This window comes from Cololabis saira, chromosome 6 (assembly GCF_033807715.1).
Source record: "Cololabis saira isolate AMF1-May2022 chromosome 6, fColSai1.1, whole genome shotgun sequence".
NCBI classification, from domain to species: Eukaryota; Metazoa; Chordata; class Actinopteri; order Beloniformes; family Belonidae; genus Cololabis; species Cololabis saira.
The window spans coordinates 31,066,457-31,087,418 of record NC_084592.1 but is presented as its reverse complement, the minus strand read 5'-3'; the positions used below and the strand labels follow the sequence as shown (position 1 = coordinate 31,087,418).

Sequence of the window (20,962 nt, the reverse complement as noted above, 5' to 3'; positions counted from 1 at the left end):
TGTTCTTTTCCTACCGTGTCTCCCTTAAGAATATAGCAGGAAACAACAGCTGAGGTGTCATAGATGGTATACTAAATGAAAAGACTGTAGACATGCAGTCACATTTGCAGCTGCAGTGATCATCTACATCCTGCAGAAATTATGTCCCAAACAAACACAAGATGCACAAAATAGTTACTGTATGATACATGTGTGGAAGCATAATTAAAAGTAAGCGTATTTCTGACCTTAGTGGACAGTTTTGTTTTTGACTGTGTGAATGACTATTTGTTATTCATAAAGTTGAGGTCATCCTGCCTGAACTTGCCTGAAAGGAGAGAAGAAAAGCCAAGCTAAGGCCACAAGGGGGGAGGACTGAAGGAATGGTAGAGGGGTGACTGCTGTAATCTTGTTGTGGCAGCTGTCCCTGTCACTGTCGTCATAGAGCTCAACCTTGATGTGCAGGTCATGATTGGACTGGACCACTGTGCACATAACACACACACACTGACACACAGAGACATGCACAGACACACACTCGGCTGGCTGGCATGCTGCCCAGGGAACAGTCCATTGACGTCAGAGAGCAGGCTCTTGCCTCATCCCAGTCCCTCTTCTCCAAACAAACTCAAAACACCCAACCACTCCTGCTGCACTGATTCTCACTCTCCCTTTCTTTCATGCTTTGTTCCTTTCCCTCTTTCTACCTCTTCTTTTTAAGAGGAAATGGTTGCTGGGATATGAACCATGAGGGGGACAGACACTACATAAGCCTGTTAAATCAGCTGGAAGATGAGGAGAGCACGAAGTGGAAAGAGGAGGTCATTGTAGACACTAACACTTGACACTTGTTGACTCAGTGTTCTGCATTCTCACTCATAGACGTGCATTTGCAAAACAATATCATGCCTTTTTCTTTGCTGCCAATTTGTACAAATGGTTTACACCAACTTTATATTTTCAGGGAGGACTTCTTTTGATAGCTGACTTGACTACATGACCTTGAGGAAATGTTCATGTTATTGCAGACCAGGCTTTAGGTTCTGCCCCAGTGTAAACGCCTTCCTCAAAATGACTCAAAACTCAACTTTGCATTTGCCCAGAAACACGTACATGAAACTTTTAGTAGAACAAATAAACAGCTGTCATGAAACACAAACCAGAAAAATGCCAAGAGATTTCTTACTGGGATCAGATACGTGAATGAAAATGTGAATGACTGTGATTTATTCAGTTTGTCAGTGTTCTTGTATAAAAAAAAAAGTGAGAACTTGACCTTGCACTTGAGTTCAATAAAACGTGCATTAGATAACAGACTTGCTGCTCGAGGAAAGACACACACTCACGCACGCAAATGCACATTCAAACAATGACCTCGTTCTTATAGAAAGTTCCCACATCTGCTTGTTCACACTTCCACAGAGATGCGTTGAGTCATGGTTCCTGTGTCAAAATACATGGAGGAAGTTTCCTCTTGTGCACAGTTGCCAGGGTGACAGGAAAAAGCACGGACGCATGAACAGAGACAATAAAAACAGGCTACAAGACTCAAACTGAAGGCTGACTCATCCAGCAGACACAGGTCCCATACAGGCTGCTGGTCCGTCTTCCAAGTGCACATGTTGAGATACCTTGTTGATGAGATGCTGCTGCTGCTGTTGGAACAGTTGTTTGTGCTTCTCCAGGAACTGCTGATGCTGCTGCTGGACCACCAGCTGCTGCAGAGCCTGAGTCTGTCCGCACGGCTGCTGAGGCAGGGGGGCCGACTGGGTTCTCCCCAGAGGACGGTGGCCCCGAACCAGCTTGGACACGGTGGACGAAGACAACGGCAGGCCAGCCAGACCCACTTCAGCGCGGAGTGGTTGAAAAAGAAAGCAGAAAAACATGTAGTAAGATTTGTTTTTTTTTTAACCCCTTATTTCTAAAAGGTCATGATTTCATTTTATTTAGAAGATTAAAGCAGACTGGAGACTTTAAAATGTTTTACACATGGGACTCTGTCACTTAATGGATTACAACCCTGCAGTTATTTCAAATTTAGCTCTGAGGACTTTTCTCTTTAATCACATCAGCATTTGAGGAGTATATCAGATACTTGGAGCCCTTTGGCTTTCACTTCCCAAGCATTTTGAAATAATTACTCAGCTGAAGTGGCTTTTTAAATGCTTTGTGTTGTTTGTAGTGAAGATGGCAGTCTCCCAAAATCTGTAAAATTCTGCTGATGAGAGTAACAATATTTAAACTTAAAATGATTAGGACTGTTGTAATTCAGATGATGAAAGAACAAGTTTTTTAGTATCAAAATATATGTTACCACCTTAAAAACTCAGGTCACTGATGTAAAGTGATGCTGAAGAGTTTTTGTTACATAAATCTGTGGCTAAATAAAGTATTTGGAGAATACATCATTTTGTGTTTGAGGCTCTGAGCTTCAACATATTTGGTTTGATTTAAAGTAAATTTACATGTCACGCTGCTGGAGTAACAAGCTGACGTGACCCTGACGTGGACGTTCTAAGCTGCGTATATGAGGACGTAAACTGTTAAACAGATTTGAGGCCACCGCTGCAAAAGCTCAATCAGCTCTGTTTTAATCTGGATTTTGGAACATCTGGTAGCAGCTAAATGTTTGACTGCATTGCACTTCAAGGGTGTAGATGCATAGAAGATCTGATAAATAAAATGGCGCCAATCTGTTTAAAATTTTAAAACCAAGCAGTAATCCCTTACAATCAACGTGGAATTAGACAGAAAGCCAGCTGAGAGAAGCGAAGATCAGAGTTATGACATTGGGTCTTTCTGTGGCGGTTAAAAAACGAGCTGCTGTGCTCTGTGCGGAGAAACGTGATTGAAACCGACGTACAATGCAGCTGAGAAAGACGGATACACTAAATGTATTCATTCATATGCTGCACTTGCCTTATCCTGTTCCACCCAGGAACCATCACCATTCAATCAAGGAGCAACACACAAACACAATACCATCCACAACCGTGCACTAATAGGTCATTACTGTATTCTAAATTGCCTAACACATTTGGACAGTGGGCAGAAATTGCATTTCCAGAGAAGTCCCGTGGCAAACATAAGGAAACCATGTGACATCCCCAGAACAAGGCCCGGATCAGCCCTCGACCAGGAACCATCAGGGATGGCAGTGTCCAAACACTGAAGATGATGTGGAACGGTTTCTACTATCTGTGCATATTACAGATGAAAACTTCCAGATGACGTTAAGACAACATCTATTTTTGTAATTTCACCATTTTAGTGATTTAGGAGGGTCAATAACTCAAACACCAGCTGCAGATTGGACGAGAAGAAAAGAGTGTATTGTAAATGTTGCGGTGAAGACTGACCCATTGGACTGTGGCTCTGGTCCAGTAGAACCATGTGCTGAAGGAGGGGGTTGTGACCAGCTGGACCCCCTCCTGCCCCCTCCCTGTCCAGCGCTGTAGATGCCAAGTAGGAAGGCAGGTGGGCAGTGGGAAGAAATGAAGGGGTCAGTGGAATGCCCTGCTGTAATGCCGGCAATGCCAGATGACTCTCACCATCTTGGTGTCCCGGTACCACCTACAAACAGAGAAAGAGAGATTGAGGCACAAGGAAGGGAGGAGGGAAGAGGGAGGCAGACAGTCAGAGTGGGAGAAAGGTCAAATGTGACTCGTGGGCAGTGAGATGGAGAAGGGGAGAGAGAAACACGAGAGGAAAACTTGTGCCAAAAATGAGTTATTCTCTGCACTCTGCAGCCTCTACCCATCGTTTCAAAAATACAACAGCTGAAGCAAGTAGTGATTGTTTCAGCTCTGAAACTAAACAGTGAATGTAGCCAGTGTATTATCAAATATGGATAATCCCTTATAGGTGGTTGTGCTAAAGGCTGGAGGCAAAATATAGAAGCCTGCACTTCCTCAAAATATACTAATCTGGGGTCAATGTGGGGGTCAGAGGTCACCCAGTCTCCCCATTCCCTATCAATGATCCGATGGGATCTTATGGCAAGTGCAGGACACACGTCCAACTCATCACGCAACCAATGACCGTAATAAGGTGGGTGGGTGGTCCTAATATCATGGCCAAAACCCATCTGAACTAGTCAGGCCGTGGACAAAATGTAACATCCGAGGGGGTCCAGGACAGTTTGGTCTTAAGATGTTGGCTTTAAAGATGTTAACATTAAATCCTTTGAGTCCTGTGGATTGTGGGGTGGGCTCTGCGGACTGGGTTCCTTTTCAAAGATGCCATTAATAATAATAAGGCTGGGCGTAGGTGGCCACCTCATTCTGTGTCATGTTCTTTGGTCCCTTTTCACTTAGTTTTTGTATCACAGAGTCTCATATTGTGTGATGGGGGTACAGTACTCACAGTGCTGGCAGAGCCTGTGGCTGGTAGGCCTAAGGTAATGTTGGGCAGAGATGGTGAGGTGTAGAGAGAGAGCTGGCTGACTGGACCTTCCCTGGCAGCCAGCCTCTGAAGTAGAGAGGCCTGGACACACACACATTACTGTAAATACTCACACATTTATGACGCTAAGTAGAAACCTTATAACAGGCGGCTCATTACTCTGCCTCAATTTCTCCAGCTTCAAAAACACTGTATGAATAAAAATCTGTATTAAATGTGTTCAAGTTGTTCTTCTTGACCTGTGTGTGTCTCATGGAACACACACACACACACACACACACACACACACACACACACACACACACACACACACACACACACACACACACACACACACACACACACACACAGTCCCAACTTTTCTTTGCGAAGTGTTTCTGCCATTACATTCAAAATGAGTTCATATTTGTCACAAAATGGGAAAATGTCTCACTTTCACAATATATGTTTTATTTTGAATAAAATATGGGTGAATGATATCCGCTTTTTTCCCCATATTAAATTAGGGTTGTAGCTTCGTGTTTGGGCTTTAGTAGGTAAATAACTAGCCTGAGTAATATTTATTTATAGACAGCAGTCAAAAAGTCATTTACTACGGAAGAGTATTATGGCCATGAAGGAGAAAAAATATTTGAGAGGGGAAGATTTTTTTTTATTGTGCACTTCGAGAATAAAGTCGAAATGTCGAGAAAATAGTCAAAATGTCGAGATTAATGTTGAAATACAATTTCAACGATAAAGTCGAAATTTTGTGAATAAAGTCGAAATTTTGTGAATAAAGTCGAAATTTTGTGAATAAAGTTGAAATACATTTCGACTTTTTTCTCGACATTTCAACTTAATTGTTGAAATTGTATTTCAACATTAATCTCGACATTTCGACTTTTTTCTCGACATTTCGACTTTTTTCTCGAAATTGTACTTCAACATTAATCTTGAAATATCGACTTTTTTCTTGACATTTCGACTTTTTTTCTCGAAGTGCATAATGAAAAAAAATCTTCCTCCTCTAAAATATTACTTTTTATTTTTCTCCTGCCTGGCCCTAATACTCTTCCGTACATTTACAATAAAAACAGAACCAAATCAAATCTTATATTGCGTAACAACAGAAACGGAGGACATGAGTTGCCGCAGATTAATGTGTGCATGCTTTTCAAGCATATAGGTGCATACGAGCACGGGAAGTCTTGCATTTGAACTAACAGGTGAACACACACACACACACACACACACACACACACACACACACACACACACACACACACACACACACACACACACACACACACACACACACACACACACACACACACACACACACACACACACACAGCTGTGTTGTTTACCTCTCCATGGCTGCTGGAGACTGGGATCCCGTTCTCACTGGGGATGTTACTAGAGCTGTTGTTGGGGGAACTGGGGCCTGAACCGGGTGCACTGTTGCATGCAGACTCTAATACGCAAAACACAGACACATTACAGGAAAATAAAAATGAAAATCAAAAAAATGTATGTTATCAAGCCTCTAATTTTCAATTTGGACAAATGAGCTCTCTGCAATAAAATACAACAGCGATATTTATATTTATTATCTAATTACAAATTACGACTGAGTCATTGGTTTATTCAGTATGACGACGCAAAACAAAATGATATTTGATACAATGAGGTAAAATGCAATACTGCCATACAATATTGAGGAATCACATCATTTTAGTAAATGATCTTAAACAGGATATCACCTTAAAGCAGCAGATACAAATCACAGACTGTGTGATAGCAATGATAACTTGCATGAAGGTTTGTGTTGCATGTTGGGACCATCTTGCAATGAATGGTAGAGATGGGAATGGAGACTTGCTGCAAAACTGGTGCTGGTTCCAGTCTGGCAGACACCATGAAAGTCTATATCAAATGTATCACTACTTGTGATATTTGTCCATAAACTAACTTAGAGACTGCTTTAGCATAACAGCAGCAAAAAAAACAACTGCAGCGATAAACTCACCAAACAGTTCAAAGAGTTTAAAACGACTGTTAACGCATGTTTTTAAGACTCGGACTGAATCAGCCAACAGACAGAAGTCAGTAACTGGCCGTCGTCCATTGCAAGGGTGAGAGAAAAACAGCAGGAATTTACAGAACTGTTGCCAAGTTTATCCTGAAAGATTTTCAACCCTGCACTCCAAAGCCAGGCAGGTTTATTTATACAGCGTACTTCATACCAATAGGCAGTTCAAAGTGCTTTACAATATATACAAAGGCAACAACAGAGATTTAATAGATTAAAAGTGATTTACAGGTACATAAGAAGTAAAAGTTAAAAAGGAAAAAAGTTATTCTAAAGTAGAGGAAAAAAATCTCTTGATGCGAGACATATCTTATTGCTACCAACTCGCTTCAAACTCAGTTTTAAAAATGCTTTAACCAATATACTCTTATAACTTTGGTCAGTGATTAAAAGTGCTAGTGAAACTGCCCCAAGTCTCTAAACTGAACTTCGCTTTAAAAATGTAACAATCACAATTAATCAAGAATATGGCAATCAATCAACCAACTACAACGAAAAAACATATTTTGGGTCCCAAAAGATTTAAAAATACATACTTCCTGAACTGCAAATCACTAAGAACATGAAGTAAAACACATCTTGTTAGTTAAGAGCAAAACACAGCTAACAAGCACCTTTGTCACACTGTGCGGTGTGAATCACACGAAGGCAGAACAGTGTAGCGTTTCGTTACACTTCTCTCCTGCTTTTGGAGGTGCTTACAGAGGTTTAACAGAGGTAATACGAGTCTTGTGTAAAATAATAATCTGGCTGCGAGGATGGCTGCAAACTGTACAGAGGCTAAATCACTTAGGAAATCACAGAGATGGTCAGGCTGAAGATCGCACAGAAAATATAGTCAGGTTTGTGAGCACAGTGGTCTAAGAGGCTGTAATCCTGGCTGTATTACCAACATTGTCATTTGTTACAATCGTTGTTTTTATTGGATAGAGGAAATGTATATTCATCATTGCCTTGTGTACCACTTTTTTGAAGCTGTGACTTCATTCAACTGTAAACTGCATCTTGACTTGATGAGCCGGAGGTGATGTGTCTGACATATCTGGGACAAATCTGACCAAGAGCTTGTGGACACTGCATGTCCACTGGGTATTGAACACAACACTCACCTGCTACTTACCTGTTAAGGCCATGGGCTAAAATATGCATAAATGCACAAATTACAGCCTCATCCTTTTTCAGCCTCAAATTTCACTGCTTGACACCATATAATCCGATAACAGGTGCACTCACCAGCTACATCTAGAGAACGCTTTTTGGCAGTGGTGATCGCTCCATCTTTCCTGCGGAGCAGCGGGCTGCTGCGGCGCTCCGTCACCTTCTGCTTTAGCCGAGAACGAAGCTTCAAGTTGGGTTCAGACGCTGACGACAGACGGGAACAAATTAGACGAAATGGAGCAGTTTCTTCCTAGAGCGAAGAACAATCCCTAAGAAATTCAGACTAAAAGAATAACTTTGTTAGTGCTATTACGCAGCATATTTGGTGAGTGATCTGAGAAAGCAAAACTGTGTTGAATGAAGCATTTGCTTTCCAACTGAGACACTTATTCCATAAATAGGAATATGCTTTAAAAATGTCTCAACTGTTATTGTCCTCAGATTAGTTGTAGATCTCCAGGTCATATAAATGGGAGTTTTTTTTGTGAGTGGCAAAGTGCAAATGAGTTTTTCCTTAAAGAACACAGTGTATGTGCTGTCTGGCAGGTTCAGGAGGTTAAACAGCGTGTGACGGTGTGAAACATCCTCGAAACGAGAGTCGGCCAACTGGCAGCTTTCTTGACCCTCTGCTTTATAAGGCTGCCTCCATACATTGTTAATGAAACTAGCTAGTTTCCAGACACTTTCAATTACAAAAAAAGCCAAACAACAAAAAACAGGAACTATGTTTGAATCCTTTGCGTACAAGCGTGGTTCCAAATCTCTGGGTGAAAACCTTGAAGCAGATGTTACCGTTCAGTAGGGATGGGCGGTATGGACTAAAAAATGTATCACGATAATTTCTGGCATTTATCCCGATAACGATAAAAATGACGATAAAAAAAATACCAATTCAACTCCACCTTTTTAACTATAAATCTATCTCACTCTCAGATCCGCCATGTTTCTTACACAAAAACGTCATCAACGGTAATCTTTCTTTCTTTCTTTCTTTCTTTCTTTCTTTCTTTCTTTCTTTCTTTCTTTCTTTCTTTCTTTCTTTCTTTCTTTCTTTCTTTCTTTCTTTCTTTCTTTCTTTCTTTCTTTCTTTCTTTCTTTCTTTCTTTCTTTCTTTCTTTCTTTCTTCCTTTCTTCCTTTCTTCCTTCCTTCCTTCCTTCCTTCCTTCCTTCCTTCCTTCCTTCCTTCCTTCCTTCACGTACGTTGTGCGTGGATTTAACACAGAACCTTAAATCAGCTTTACACAAAAACGTCATCAACAGGAATTTATCGTTTTTACCGCAAGATGACAAATTCTTATCGTGGGGAATTTTTTTGACGGTTTATCGTGAACGGTAAAATATCGCCCATTCCTACCGTTCAGGATTTAAAGCAGCAGTGGGAATCATGTCGGGCCTTTACTCTTGTGTACAATCTTTGCTGTGATGTCTGCTTGTCAGCCAATACCGACCAGGGGACACCTTATCCCCTCCTCCACGGGCCTCCCTCCGCCCAGTCGTTTAAATCAGGATAGCTGACCCACAGCTGACCCAATGCTCGTCCCACGACCCTGTATCTATGTTCATTAGTCTCAGAGCTGGAGGTGGGGAGTTTTTGTACAGCCAATGAAAGCAAATTATTCTTTGTGTACAGTCGTGAATTATTCTGTATTAGCAGCATTAAGCTGGGTCATTCCAACCAAAGAGAAGCATCCAGTCTTTATGTACTTCAAAGAGGTGCAAGCTCTCATTAAAACTGGGTGAGGATGAGGAAACCTATTGTGAAACAATTATGTCCAACTACTTTTCCAAATGAACTCTTAATTTTAGGGGGAACAATGCTGTTGAACTTTTGAAACTCAATTATAGAAAATGAGGGTGTCCTTTAAGTGAAGGGGACTCGTCCAAAGTCTCTGGTAAGAGGGATGGGGTCTGTTAGAGTAACATGCTATACATTAGGTGACCCTGAGCAGATTGTCAGAGACAATGAGAAGAACAGTGAATTACAATTACATTTTAAATCTACATCATATGCATAAGTAGTCATTTGACATTTTAAAATAAACACAATTACAGTGTTATAACCATTACGGACATTTTGAGAGAAAAACTGAACTGAAAACTAAAGTCCAAAAGAGCAGAGACACAAAATTGCAATTACCTGCATACGCCCATACTCTCTTAATAACATATCAAAAGCTTGAACTGAATAAATAAACCATTTTATGAAAAAAGAAACAAGTTAATAGTTAATAGTTAATGAAACAGGCTACGCATCTTAAAATGACAGTTTACCAAATATGTAGCATCTTTTCCACTTCAAAAAGGAGCAATGTGAAAGATTGTGGGTAACAATCCCCCCCCAAAAAAGCTAGAAACAACAATAGAATTGATTTTTCCTGCCGCGATATCTACTGCGTTTGTGTGCAAAATAAGTTGCTTCAGTCCGTCCAGTCTCGTAAGACCAGTTTCTGCCATGTTTGGCGCTAGCGAGCAACATGGCAGCCTCAGTACAACACGATGACACGAAGAAGTCGCGCAGTTTGTGGGCGTAATTGAACTTGTACCACCCCCAAGTTATCATTTTAGGACAGGTAACCATAAACGGCAAAAATGGCTAAAGCAAAAATAAAAATAGCAGACAAAAACAGGGCTAAAACCAGAGTAATGTCTGCAGGGCTTCCCCCCATGAGAGACAGCTCATGGATAGCAAAGAAATTAAGTTTGATCCAGGAACTTGCAATCACAGAATCATGCCTGTCAGTCATTTTTCTTATCAAGACATTATGTTTCGTAGATAAGTCTTTGCCATTTCTCACTGAGGAACATTATTTGGAAATCGTTTCACAGTTTGTAGATGTAGTTTTTTAATAGATTGGTGAACATCTGCCCATCTTTACTTCTCACAGAATCTGTCTTCGATGCTCGTCATACCCAACCATGTCGTTGAGCTAAGTTTGAATATGTTTCTCCAGGAGTTTCTCTTTACTTCTACATTTCTAAACTTTTACATCAGAATTTACAGATTCACAGCTCATTTTTAAGCTGTGAAGTGATGAGTGTTTTTTCTACTTTCTATTGTGAATAAAATATGAGGTTGTTTTTGTTTGTTGTTTTAGATGTGGAAATCATTGCATTCAGTCAAACATTTTTTGGAACTAGGGTTGCATCATTCTAGAAATAAATCAGAACTACACACATGATTGTTGGCACTTGTGCGTCTTCAGTGGTTTGGATAGAGAAATTAAAGAAGTGGAATTAGAGGGACAAGCAAACTAAAAGGAGAAAGTGGATGGCAGGAGAACTGTGAAGGAGACTGAAAAGCAGGCTGTGCGTTTGCCGGGAAACAGTCACCATGGGGATGTTCACCTCAGGACATAGTGACTTTGAAAGGTGTTAATGCCGACTGGGCAAAAGCACACCAGTGTGCACACATACAGTACAAACGTGCTTGCTGCAGAGGGCCCAGACTGGTTTTACTGCTGATGCTGGCATTTCACTGCAGCCCTTTGTCCCCCCCTTCACCTCCATCCGTGCCCTTCTTTCTCCTCTCACTTCCTCTTATTCACTACTTCTCCATTTTTTTTTTTTTTTGGAATTGCTTCCTCTACTGTTCATTGTTTAGCATATATAGCGACGTCATTTGCAAGGTGATGGCACTGCTTCATTGTATTTTTTTTTATGACCCAGAATAAAAGAAAAAAAAAAGAGTTGACATACCATTTCCTTGTTTTAACTTTGATGAAGGATGTGATACAGAAAGTTAGAATACCGTGGCATGATAAAAGTGACATAAAAAAGCCACAGATACCCCCCCCCCCCCCACACACGACTGCACTGTGGCTTTAATGTTTATATACGCTCTCACGCATGCACGCACGCGCGCTCTCACGCACGCACGCACGTACGCACGTGATTCAAAATTTGAATCAAAATGCTAAACTCTTCATTTTTCAGTAAAGAGTTGTTGAGGGTGACTATAAAACATATTGATCAGCTGCTCATCTTTTTGACGGTATACGAGTCCTGAGCTTCCCCAGTCATGCTGGAGGAAAGCCACGCTGCTCAGCCAATAAAAGGGAGGGACTGAGATTTACTATATGGAAATCAATAGGGTCGTTTTCTGAAAATCATCAAGAGAGCTTCCGAGAAATACCATGCACACACATACATTAGATAAGTGGATGAGATGAGCAGAAACGGGCAGAGACACATGCAATTGGAATCATTTGTGTTGTTTGCTCAATTTCTACAGAACTGAAAGGAAATATCCATTCTGACTCAAAATGTCCTTCAATTACTGTGTAAATAGTGGATTCTGAGTAACAGCCATCACTTCTTAGATTTGATTTCTGTAAGACACTGGTCTTCAAAGGAAACATCAAACTACTGACACATCTTTCGACTGTTTCCCCTCTGCTGATTACTGCCAAGGAAGAGAAGAGGTGACGCAAGGATGGTAGAATCAGTGCTTCCCATTACCGGCTGTTTTTTTTTTTGTTTGTTTGCTTTTTGTTCCTAGCACAAAGCAGTTTTCAACTAATTTCAAACACTTTTTTCCAAAAAGAGGCTCATCCTGCAGAAGACCGAGTCCAACTCCACCCACTGAGGTTTTGAACATCAATGTGAAGAGATGGCTGAAAGTGTGGACTTTTTTCTGTGTCTGAGGTATTTTGAACAGAGTAATTCAAACCTTTCATGAAAAAGTCCAACTAAATTATATCAACTTTGAAAGAAAAAGTTTTCCTTTTAATCCCATCAGTGTTGCGACCAACAACACTGGTCGCTCGGCTGTACAAAGCCTTTTTCATTGAATATGTAACATTAACGTCTACACCAGGGGTCGGCAACCCAAAATGTTGAAAGAGCCATATTGGACCAAAAACACAAAAAACAAATATGTCTGGAGCCGCAAAAAATGAAAAGTCTTGTATAAGCCTTACAATGAAGACAACACATACTGCATGTTTTTATATTAGTTAGAACTGGGGGAAGATTTTTTTTTATTATAAACTTCGAGAAAAAAGTCGAAATGTTGAGAAAAAAAGTCAAATGTAGAGAAAAAAGTTGAAATGTCAAGATTAATGCTGAAGTACAATCTTGAGAAAAAAGTCAAAATTTAGAGAAAAAAGTCAAAATGTCGAAATTAAAAAGGAAAGGAAAAAGGAAGAAAAAAATGAAAAAATAAGAAGAAAAAAAGGAAAAAAAGAGAAAAAAAAACAAAAAAGAAAGAAAAAAAATAAGAAAGGAAAAAAAAAGCTCAAACATTTCTGAAAACGCTCCAGGGAGCCACTAGGGCGGCGCTAAAGAGCCGCAGGTTGCCGACCCATGGTCTACACAAATCTGTAAGTGACACCATTCAGTCATTCAGACTTGGGACACTTTCACATTAACTTCCCATACCCATCACTACGGCAACAGAAAATCACTGTAATCAACATTTGCCATTTGCATGAGACTGAGCATTACATCCAGTGATGGGAAGTCTTTACTAGCCCTCTTGTGTGTTATAAATGATGTCCAAAATTAAATACTATAAAATACTTCCTCTGTTACTGTAGCAGGTCACACTTTAAAAAAAGGGGATGACATGATCAGTTGTCATTCATCTATAATTTATACCCACTTATTCCTATTCAGGTCATGGGGTTCTGCCGGAGCCTATCTCAGCTCCCTACAGGCAAAATTCAGGAGTAAAACCTTGGACGGGTCTCAAGGACGGGCCGTTCTGGAATGAAATGTCATTGTGCCTAGACATTGTGCTGGTTTGGCTAAATCCCAACTGTCCATCGACAAGTTCAACAATCAGCGGAGGCCGCATGTTAAATGGGTTCATTCTTGATTGGCTAGTTTACTGGTAATAAGAGTAGTGAGTTCACTGGATGATAGTGCATCATTATTACACTGTAAAGTTTGGGATGGAAATGTCTGTGTGAAACTGCATGACAGGGATAAGGAGAGGTCAGTGTGACAAGTCTGCCTCTGTCATGATGGCCTTGCAGACTTCCTGCCACAGCATTCAAAGTGGCCCTCTGTACTCGGAAAGCCATTACCACAAAGCCCTTCTTACTTGGACAGTGGGGCCCTTTTGTAAGACGTTGTATGCCCCAACTCACTACACAGAAAGGAATATTTAGCATGCATTTACAATTTTACATGGATAAGAGACGAACAAAGGGAAAAATGTCATGTATGACATCAGAGGAGTGCTGTCACTGTCACTCATTTCCTCTCGAACAAAGATCATATCTCTGTGAGTCCGTCTAATCTGATCTATGACTGCTTACTGTTGACACAGCAGCTCTTCAGCTTCCATGTCTATATGCAGTCAGCGTCCCTCTCTGCTTCTTCTCACAACTAACGAAACTTACGAGATGCCTTTAACATTCAAGCTCCAGAACCCTTTTCTCCACTCAAGGACCATGATATGTGCTGTACGTACCTCACCGCCGGATCCCTGTGTGAATGTCAAGTGACACCAGGACTGAACCAAAAAGGAAATGTATAAAGTGTACTGTGTTCACAGCGAGCAGAAAAAAAAAGTAAACTCATGGGAATTAACTAGTTTTCTACATTAATTTGACACTAAGTGTAATTGTATCTTCTTCTAACTAACAATTATAGACAAACATGTTCACTCTTCTTGTGTCTTTATTGAACAATCATTACATTTTTACAGTAATTGGTGGAAAAAATAAGTGAACCTTTGGCGTTGAGTGGTCGACCCCACTTTGGCAGCATTGACCTCAAGTGAACGCGTTCAGAATCTCTGGATCACATTTGTACAACCCTATTGAAGAGTTTTTGACCATCGCTCTAGCTGCTTCAGCTCAGATACATTTGCATGATGTCTGGAGTGAGCGACTTGGAGGTCATTGCACAACATCTGTATGAGGGTGAGGACTGGATGTGACTGAGCCACTCAAACAGGCAGACTGAACCGCCACCCTGACATTATCATGAAGAATATTGTGGTTAACTTGGGTATTAATTTTCCCGTCAATGGCGGGAGTTGGTCCAGGTTCTGAGACAGCAGAGCTAGTCCAAATGGCGATCCACTTTTCACCATATTTTCACCATAAATTGGGGTGATGTCATCTTGGTGAGCTGTGCCATTTTGAGTGTCTATAAACCACACTTCCAAACAGTTCATTAACTCGACTCCAGAGGTGCAAACTACTCCAGTAAAGCCCCAGATATACTTGCAGTTCAGAACGCGTATGCGTATGCATCATGGCCGCCACGCGTATCCTGCGTTCATTTGACGCGTCGACGTGCACGTTCTCAAAAAGACACTGAACGCGTAGCGACCTGCAGTTCTTGCTTTGCCCACGAGTGGTGCTGGTCCAGGTCCGATACCAGCTGGCCACAAGTGACGACGCGGAGGTCGCTGGCGCCGTTTCCTTTGCCGAGATTGCAACCAAAGCAATGTTATAATCTCCTCTTCATCCAATGTTGTCATGTTAACTTGTTTGTTGTTCTAATCTGCTACTGCTACTACCGCTACTACTAAATATTTAATCACTTTTCCAACTGTTGCTCTGCTTACTGCCCCCTATCGGTTACCGCCGGTACGACGCGCTCTCCTCGCGTACTACACAAGCGACGTTGCAGTTGGTGGTGCATGCGAACGGACACGAACGGACGCGGACGCACGCGAACACAAGCACCAACAGCAAATATATCTGGGGCTAGAAGGCTGGATTATAGTTCTACGTTAAATCGGCGCCGATCGTGCGCCGCAGGTTGCGCCGCAGGTTGCGCCGCGTCGCGCACCCCACAGTAGCAGTAGTGAACTTTCAGCGCTCTTTTCTTCGTGTATGTGTGATTTTTTTTGTTTTGGTTTTTTGCACAATAGTTGTCCTTATCTCTTTGATTCACTGTGACCAGAAAAGTAGCATAAACTATTCAGGAAAAGATTGCACCCCCCTAGCGGTCACGGGGGGTACTGCACCGCAGCGAAACAGAGTGTTGGAGAAGTCCGAAGGGTTCACGACGGCGTCACGGCAGCGGCGTGTGCTCTGCGTTGGTGTAGCGCAGAACCATAATCCAGCCTTTAGTGTTCATTATAATTAGTATTTAGTCAATGAGTTCACTTACTTTTTCCTCCAGCACTGTGAATCTTCAATGGGTGCAGTCAATAAAAGACATAAGATTTAGAGTTGCTTGTGAGATATCAGGTTGAGTGTGTGTCTATCACCGTGATTTATGTGAAGGTCGCACCCCATTCTTTGACATATTAATGCAGAATAACATAATTCCAAGGAGTTCACATACCTTCTCTAGCCACTGTATTTCCCAGAAAGAAAAAAAAAAGAAAAAAAGACTAAATAACACCTGAGGGTCCCTGAAAGTTGAAGCACGCAGTTCGAGGTTGCGTGCCAGGAAAAGGCAATGCTGCCTCTGGTTCGCAGCAGGTGGGATAGAGTGCAGAGTACACAGTTTGGTCTCCAGCTGTGAAAGCAGTCAGTGATACATCCAAAGCAGCTGCTGACACTTAGTGAATAATCACAGCTTGGCTGCTCTTACCGTGGTCAGACAGACTCAGTCTGATGCATCCAAACAAGTACTGTTTTTTCCCAGCCTTCCTCTGCACAAAGATGGTCAAGAGCTACTTCGACGCTCAGAATAATCCATGATGTTTGTAATGAAGCATGACTCAATGCATTAGTCAACTTCAGCACGTGCTGGTCCGAACGAACAGGCTTATTTAAAGGAAATGCCATTCATTGACAAAAATCCAGCAGCTGAACTCTGCAAAACGCTAACTATAAATGAGTAGTCCTCTGACACGCGTGCTTACATTTATGATAAACCTTAAAATCAGGTTCATTATCTCTCTTGAAATATTCAGAACTCCTTTTGAGTGAATTTTTGTTTGCTGTTCCAACACTATGACCGTTCATGTTAAACATCATATGATGTGATAGCAGATGCTAACAGTTTCCCTGTTTGTCCAGTCATTATACACATCTAAGCAACAGTTTCATATCCAGCAGCCAACTCAATTAGTGTTTTTATGACAATTCTTTCTTCCATTTGTGTCAAGGTTAATAACTTTTCAGTTTAGGCTGAGTTTAGACATTATCCTCCCTCCACCCTCTATTATTTGAGAACTTATCAAGAACATGTATGAAATAAATGCAGATATCTCCATCTAAGTATATTTTTAGATGTCCTACTTCCAGCAGCTGGCTAGAGCCCCTCTCTTGGTAAACAGAAGAAAAAGTAAACAAATGTAATTAAGTACAAAAATGTCAACAAATCCTTTAAATCTGCACCTGTTTTACGGAGCGGGAAGTCGTCTTTCGAGTCATACGTGCCCAGCATTGGATGGTTGTATGCCGACAGTGCAGCTTGGGGGGGCGAGCTCTGGTCCAACGAGCTGTGCTGTGTTTTTCTGCAATAGAAGAGATATTCTTTATACATTTCCCAGAACAACATGCACTGTGACTTCAGCAGTTATTTCCAGGTGAGGTCTGGTCACATCTCATGATGTTCTGTGAGTTTTTGTGAGTTATTGAATTCTTATGCATAAAATGCTTAGTTTTCAAGGTGGTAAAAATGCTTCCTACTGGGGAGTTTTTTCTAACAGTGACTCTGTATGACATCATAGAAGATGGAAGTCCTTTTATAGTCATATTCTCCAGCGTCCATTCTCTCGGCAGCATGCGTCCACAAGAGCAAGAGCTCAAGCTGTCATTTTAAAAGTTGATCTGTTGTTCCTTTTGATTTTTTTTTCCAAGATTTCTCCAAAGAAAAGCTTTTTGGGTCATCAGGGAACATTGGTGGACCGTGGTTCAGTGGACGCAGTGTGTTTTTTCAGACGCAGTTATAGAGAAAATGTATTTGTTTTGGAGACACTTCAAGGAGGAATGCTTCATGAACAAGGCCCAGTTCACCGCTGGATTTTCAGAGACTGAACATTAAACTTAGAGCTGTTCAAAGGTCAGGAGTTGGTGAGAGGGAACCCCAGCTCGTAAGTCAACTGTCTGGGTTTTATTGGCAGCTGGTGTGTGTGCGTTGTAGTGCAAACATTGTGGGTACAGTGTACATAGTTGCAGACTCTTAACGTTTAGAAATAATTATAGCTTTTTTGAGTTATGTTGGGTACAAAGCTACAAAGCTGAACATGAAAAGGAGTATAATATGGTCAGTTCAACTAAATCACTCAGTACCTAGCTGGATTTCCAAAGACAGACTTTCACAGAAGAAAAAAGAAAAAAAAGAAAGAACAACTCTCCTCTTCAAGACAAGCTAGAGTAGAGAAGAAGGAAGTGGATGAAAAGGATAGAGGCAAAGACGGAAAGAACTGTGGTGGTAAATTCCTGATTTGGTTGAATTAGAGAGATGCAGGATGAGAGGAGATGTAAACAGAGAAGCTTCAAGAAGTGAGCAGAATTTTAACGGGCAGAACAAATGGGGAGAGGAATAAAGAAACAGAAAATGGCGGTAATGTTGAGGTAAAGCCACTGGTATCTCCCACCTCAGCAAAAATGTTTGTTTGAACATAGCTTCTTCAAATATTCCAAGTGCAGTAGAGGCGCCATTATTATTTCTCTCTGTTCACTTCAAACACACACACAACTGCACCTCAAACAGAGCCAGCTGTCAATCACCAAGAACAAACACAGACTGACAAAAGCCTCGCTGCTCCAACATTTTCTTGGTAGTTTAAACTCAGAGATTCTAATGTTTATGTTGGACACTTGATGTGCATACAAAAGCGTGCCATGACAGACGCCCACACAGCTCAGGTCTGCAACGCGACATTGTTATTCAAAGCCACAAGGAAACTTCATTTCTATTATTTAAGGGTTTTACATTTGATATTTTCCTATAGTTTGTGATTATTATTCATTTATTTGTTTTTACAGATGAGATGGAGAGAAAAAAGCACACATTTTCAGTGAAAGAAACAAATAAACAGATTCTTGACAGTTTAGTCACCTTTTCAATATCTATTATTTTTCTTTATCAAGTTGAACAGAAAACCGCAAAATCGTACAAAAACATTTATGAGACAAAAAGTACTGGATCTCTTTCATATTTGCAATCCGTAGCTGTTTTCGAAGATGACAATGGATTTGTGTCTTTACAGGCAGATAAAGGAAGATGATGCATGTATTGTGAAACTCTCCCAGCGATGACCCAGTGATGGTGGCTGCTGACACTCACCCATACCAGTAGCGCGGGTCACTGGGCAGACAGTGGTTTAGGTTTCGCTGAGCCAAGGCTTTCTTCTTGTTCAGGACAAATTCCTGCAGTCGCATCTTTACCTCTGTACTGGCCACTGCACCTACGCAGTGATACAAGCAGTGGGAGTACAGTTAGTAAAGTGGAGTACCGTTTCCTTCACAACTCTATTTCTGTACACAGAGAAAAACAAACCTTCTTCCAAAATTTCTCCCTTACATGAATAACATCATCCAGTTTTGTGTTTCTAGAGACGTTTGTTGCCACACTGGATCTCTGGCACCAAAATGAAGATTGTAACAATATCCACTCATATTTCTACAGGTAATGGCTCTCTAGTGATCATAAATGGAGTGCTCAGTCTTGCATCAAAGTTCAATTTTAATCCTACAGAGGTTGCATGACATTTGTGTTGCATAATTTAAAATGTTATTTTGGACAACAGCACCCCTTCCATAGCTTGTATAACCATTTGAATAAGGCTGGGCATTCATGTCAAACTTCAAGAGGGCAACAAAATATGCTCAGGAGTGTATTTTTCTCATGGAGAACTTCATCACTTTCAGAATTAAGCGTCTCCAAACTAACAAAGAGGTAGCGATGCTCAGGGTTTCTCCATATGCATGAAAGCACCTTTAAGGCTTAAAGCAGCACAAAGGAATTTTTTTCCATGTTAAAATGTCAGTTTTAAATGTATTTAGAGGAATATTTGCTTACTTTTAGGAAGCATCGTCCAGCTGTCGCTTCTGTTCCTGCCATCTGCAAAAACCAACCAAAGTAACTTTGGACTCCCGTCCCTCTTGCAACAACCGCGTGTTAAAAGGTGTAAATCACATGTTTCATCACAACTCTATATTACTCTAATTAACTGGATGTTAATGTTTGCCAATATCACAAAATCTGCCACGATGCGATTTTGATTTGATTTGGCTCAGGAGCTCGCAATCAATGTGAAATACTTTTTATTTCTGCATTTATGTACACCGTTAAATCACAGGATGTTCCTTTAACTAAAATAAACTACCCGAACTAAAAAGGCCTCGATAACATGTATTGATGAGTATCACATGTCTTGAGGTATAATTAGTATTTTCTCTGCGTCATTCATCATTGAATTGATGTATCAATGTAGATCGATTGATCATTAGACCCTTCCTGTGCATCACTTACGGCACACTGTCACACAATCTTGTACACCATAAAACCCGCTGAGCTAAAAATGACGGATTCCTTTGTGCTGCTTTAAAAGAGATTATATATGAAATACACGGAAGCTTAAAATACATCATATATATAAAGAGCATTGGCACCCTCTAGGTCGACTGTTCTTGTGGTTGATTTCTTCTTGCCCACTGTTGACAGTCTAGAGATGGAGAGCAATGAGTTCAATGGCAGGCTAATGATTTGCTGCCCCTCCAGTTTTTCTTCAAAAAATGCCACAACTTTTGATATCTTGTAAATATATCTGCCAACAAAAGACGAAGCGGTCATTCACGTGTTTACGATCATGTTTGAAATGACCACTCGGGAGCTGTTCAGCGCAATCATGGCTCTCAACCCCTGAGAGATTCAAGCTATCAATTCTGAGAGCAGAATAACCCCAGAGGATGGAAATGCCCTCCAGGGGTGGCTGGGAAGAACCTCTCGCACAACCAGAGCGATCCTCAGCACAAAACAGGATCTCTTTTTCATGGATGTATATCCTGGTACTCACAAGCGGCTTATTTCTGAAACATCAGGTGCTGATTATGGCAACAGGAATATTATAATTTTGCTCGTGGCTTATTGCACGCTCAACAGTTGTCATAAATCTGATTCCATATCACGGGAAGTTTGCCTTATTCTTTGTCTCTTTCACCAACCAAGTTGGTGCAGAAGTTTTTTGTTCCTGGAAGTGCTTTTACTGAGTCATTTTCATCTTCCTCTTCAGAAAATGAGCTTTCTTGCAACAGCAGGAACCAGACACGATGTAGCTGTAGGCCAACTGGTCCAAGTGGCATTGATTTACGTTTGACATATGAGCGTAGCCTCATTATTACCCCTTTACAACAAAACTTGGCAAAGACTGGATGAATGGGCATACAGATGGATGGATAGATAGATACGGACATATAGTGAAGCCTGCCATCTGAATTTATAAGTGATGCAGGAATTACTGCATTCATTTTATTGATC

At 41.0% G+C, this 20,962-nt stretch overlaps 1 protein-coding gene across 5 annotated transcripts in view; it reads right to left on the bottom strand.

The window, feature by feature from the left end:
- Window positions 1-20,962, bottom strand: part of hdac4 (histone deacetylase 4) — a 176,112-nt gene that overhangs the window by 49,996 nt on the left and 105,154 nt on the right. For 2 of the 5 annotated variants that reach the window (XM_061723935.1, XM_061723936.1), the window contains 8 exons: window positions 19,505-19,546; window positions 18,770-18,890; window positions 16,873-16,991; window positions 7,691-7,819; window positions 5,733-5,839; window positions 4,345-4,464; window positions 3,339-3,552; window positions 1,611-1,825 (listed from right to left, as the gene is read on the bottom strand). In XM_061723935.1, the coding sequence (XP_061579919.1) occupies window positions 1,611-1,825; window positions 3,339-3,552; window positions 4,345-4,464; window positions 5,733-5,839; window positions 7,691-7,819; window positions 16,873-16,991; window positions 18,770-18,890; window positions 19,505-19,546 (1,067 nt within the window). The remainder of the gene's footprint in view (window positions 1-1,610; window positions 1,826-3,338; window positions 3,553-4,344; window positions 4,465-5,732; window positions 5,840-7,690; window positions 7,820-16,872; window positions 16,992-18,769; window positions 18,891-19,504; window positions 19,547-20,962) is intronic. The other 3 variants (XM_061723938.1, XM_061723937.1, XM_061723939.1) reach the window with 3 other exon arrangements.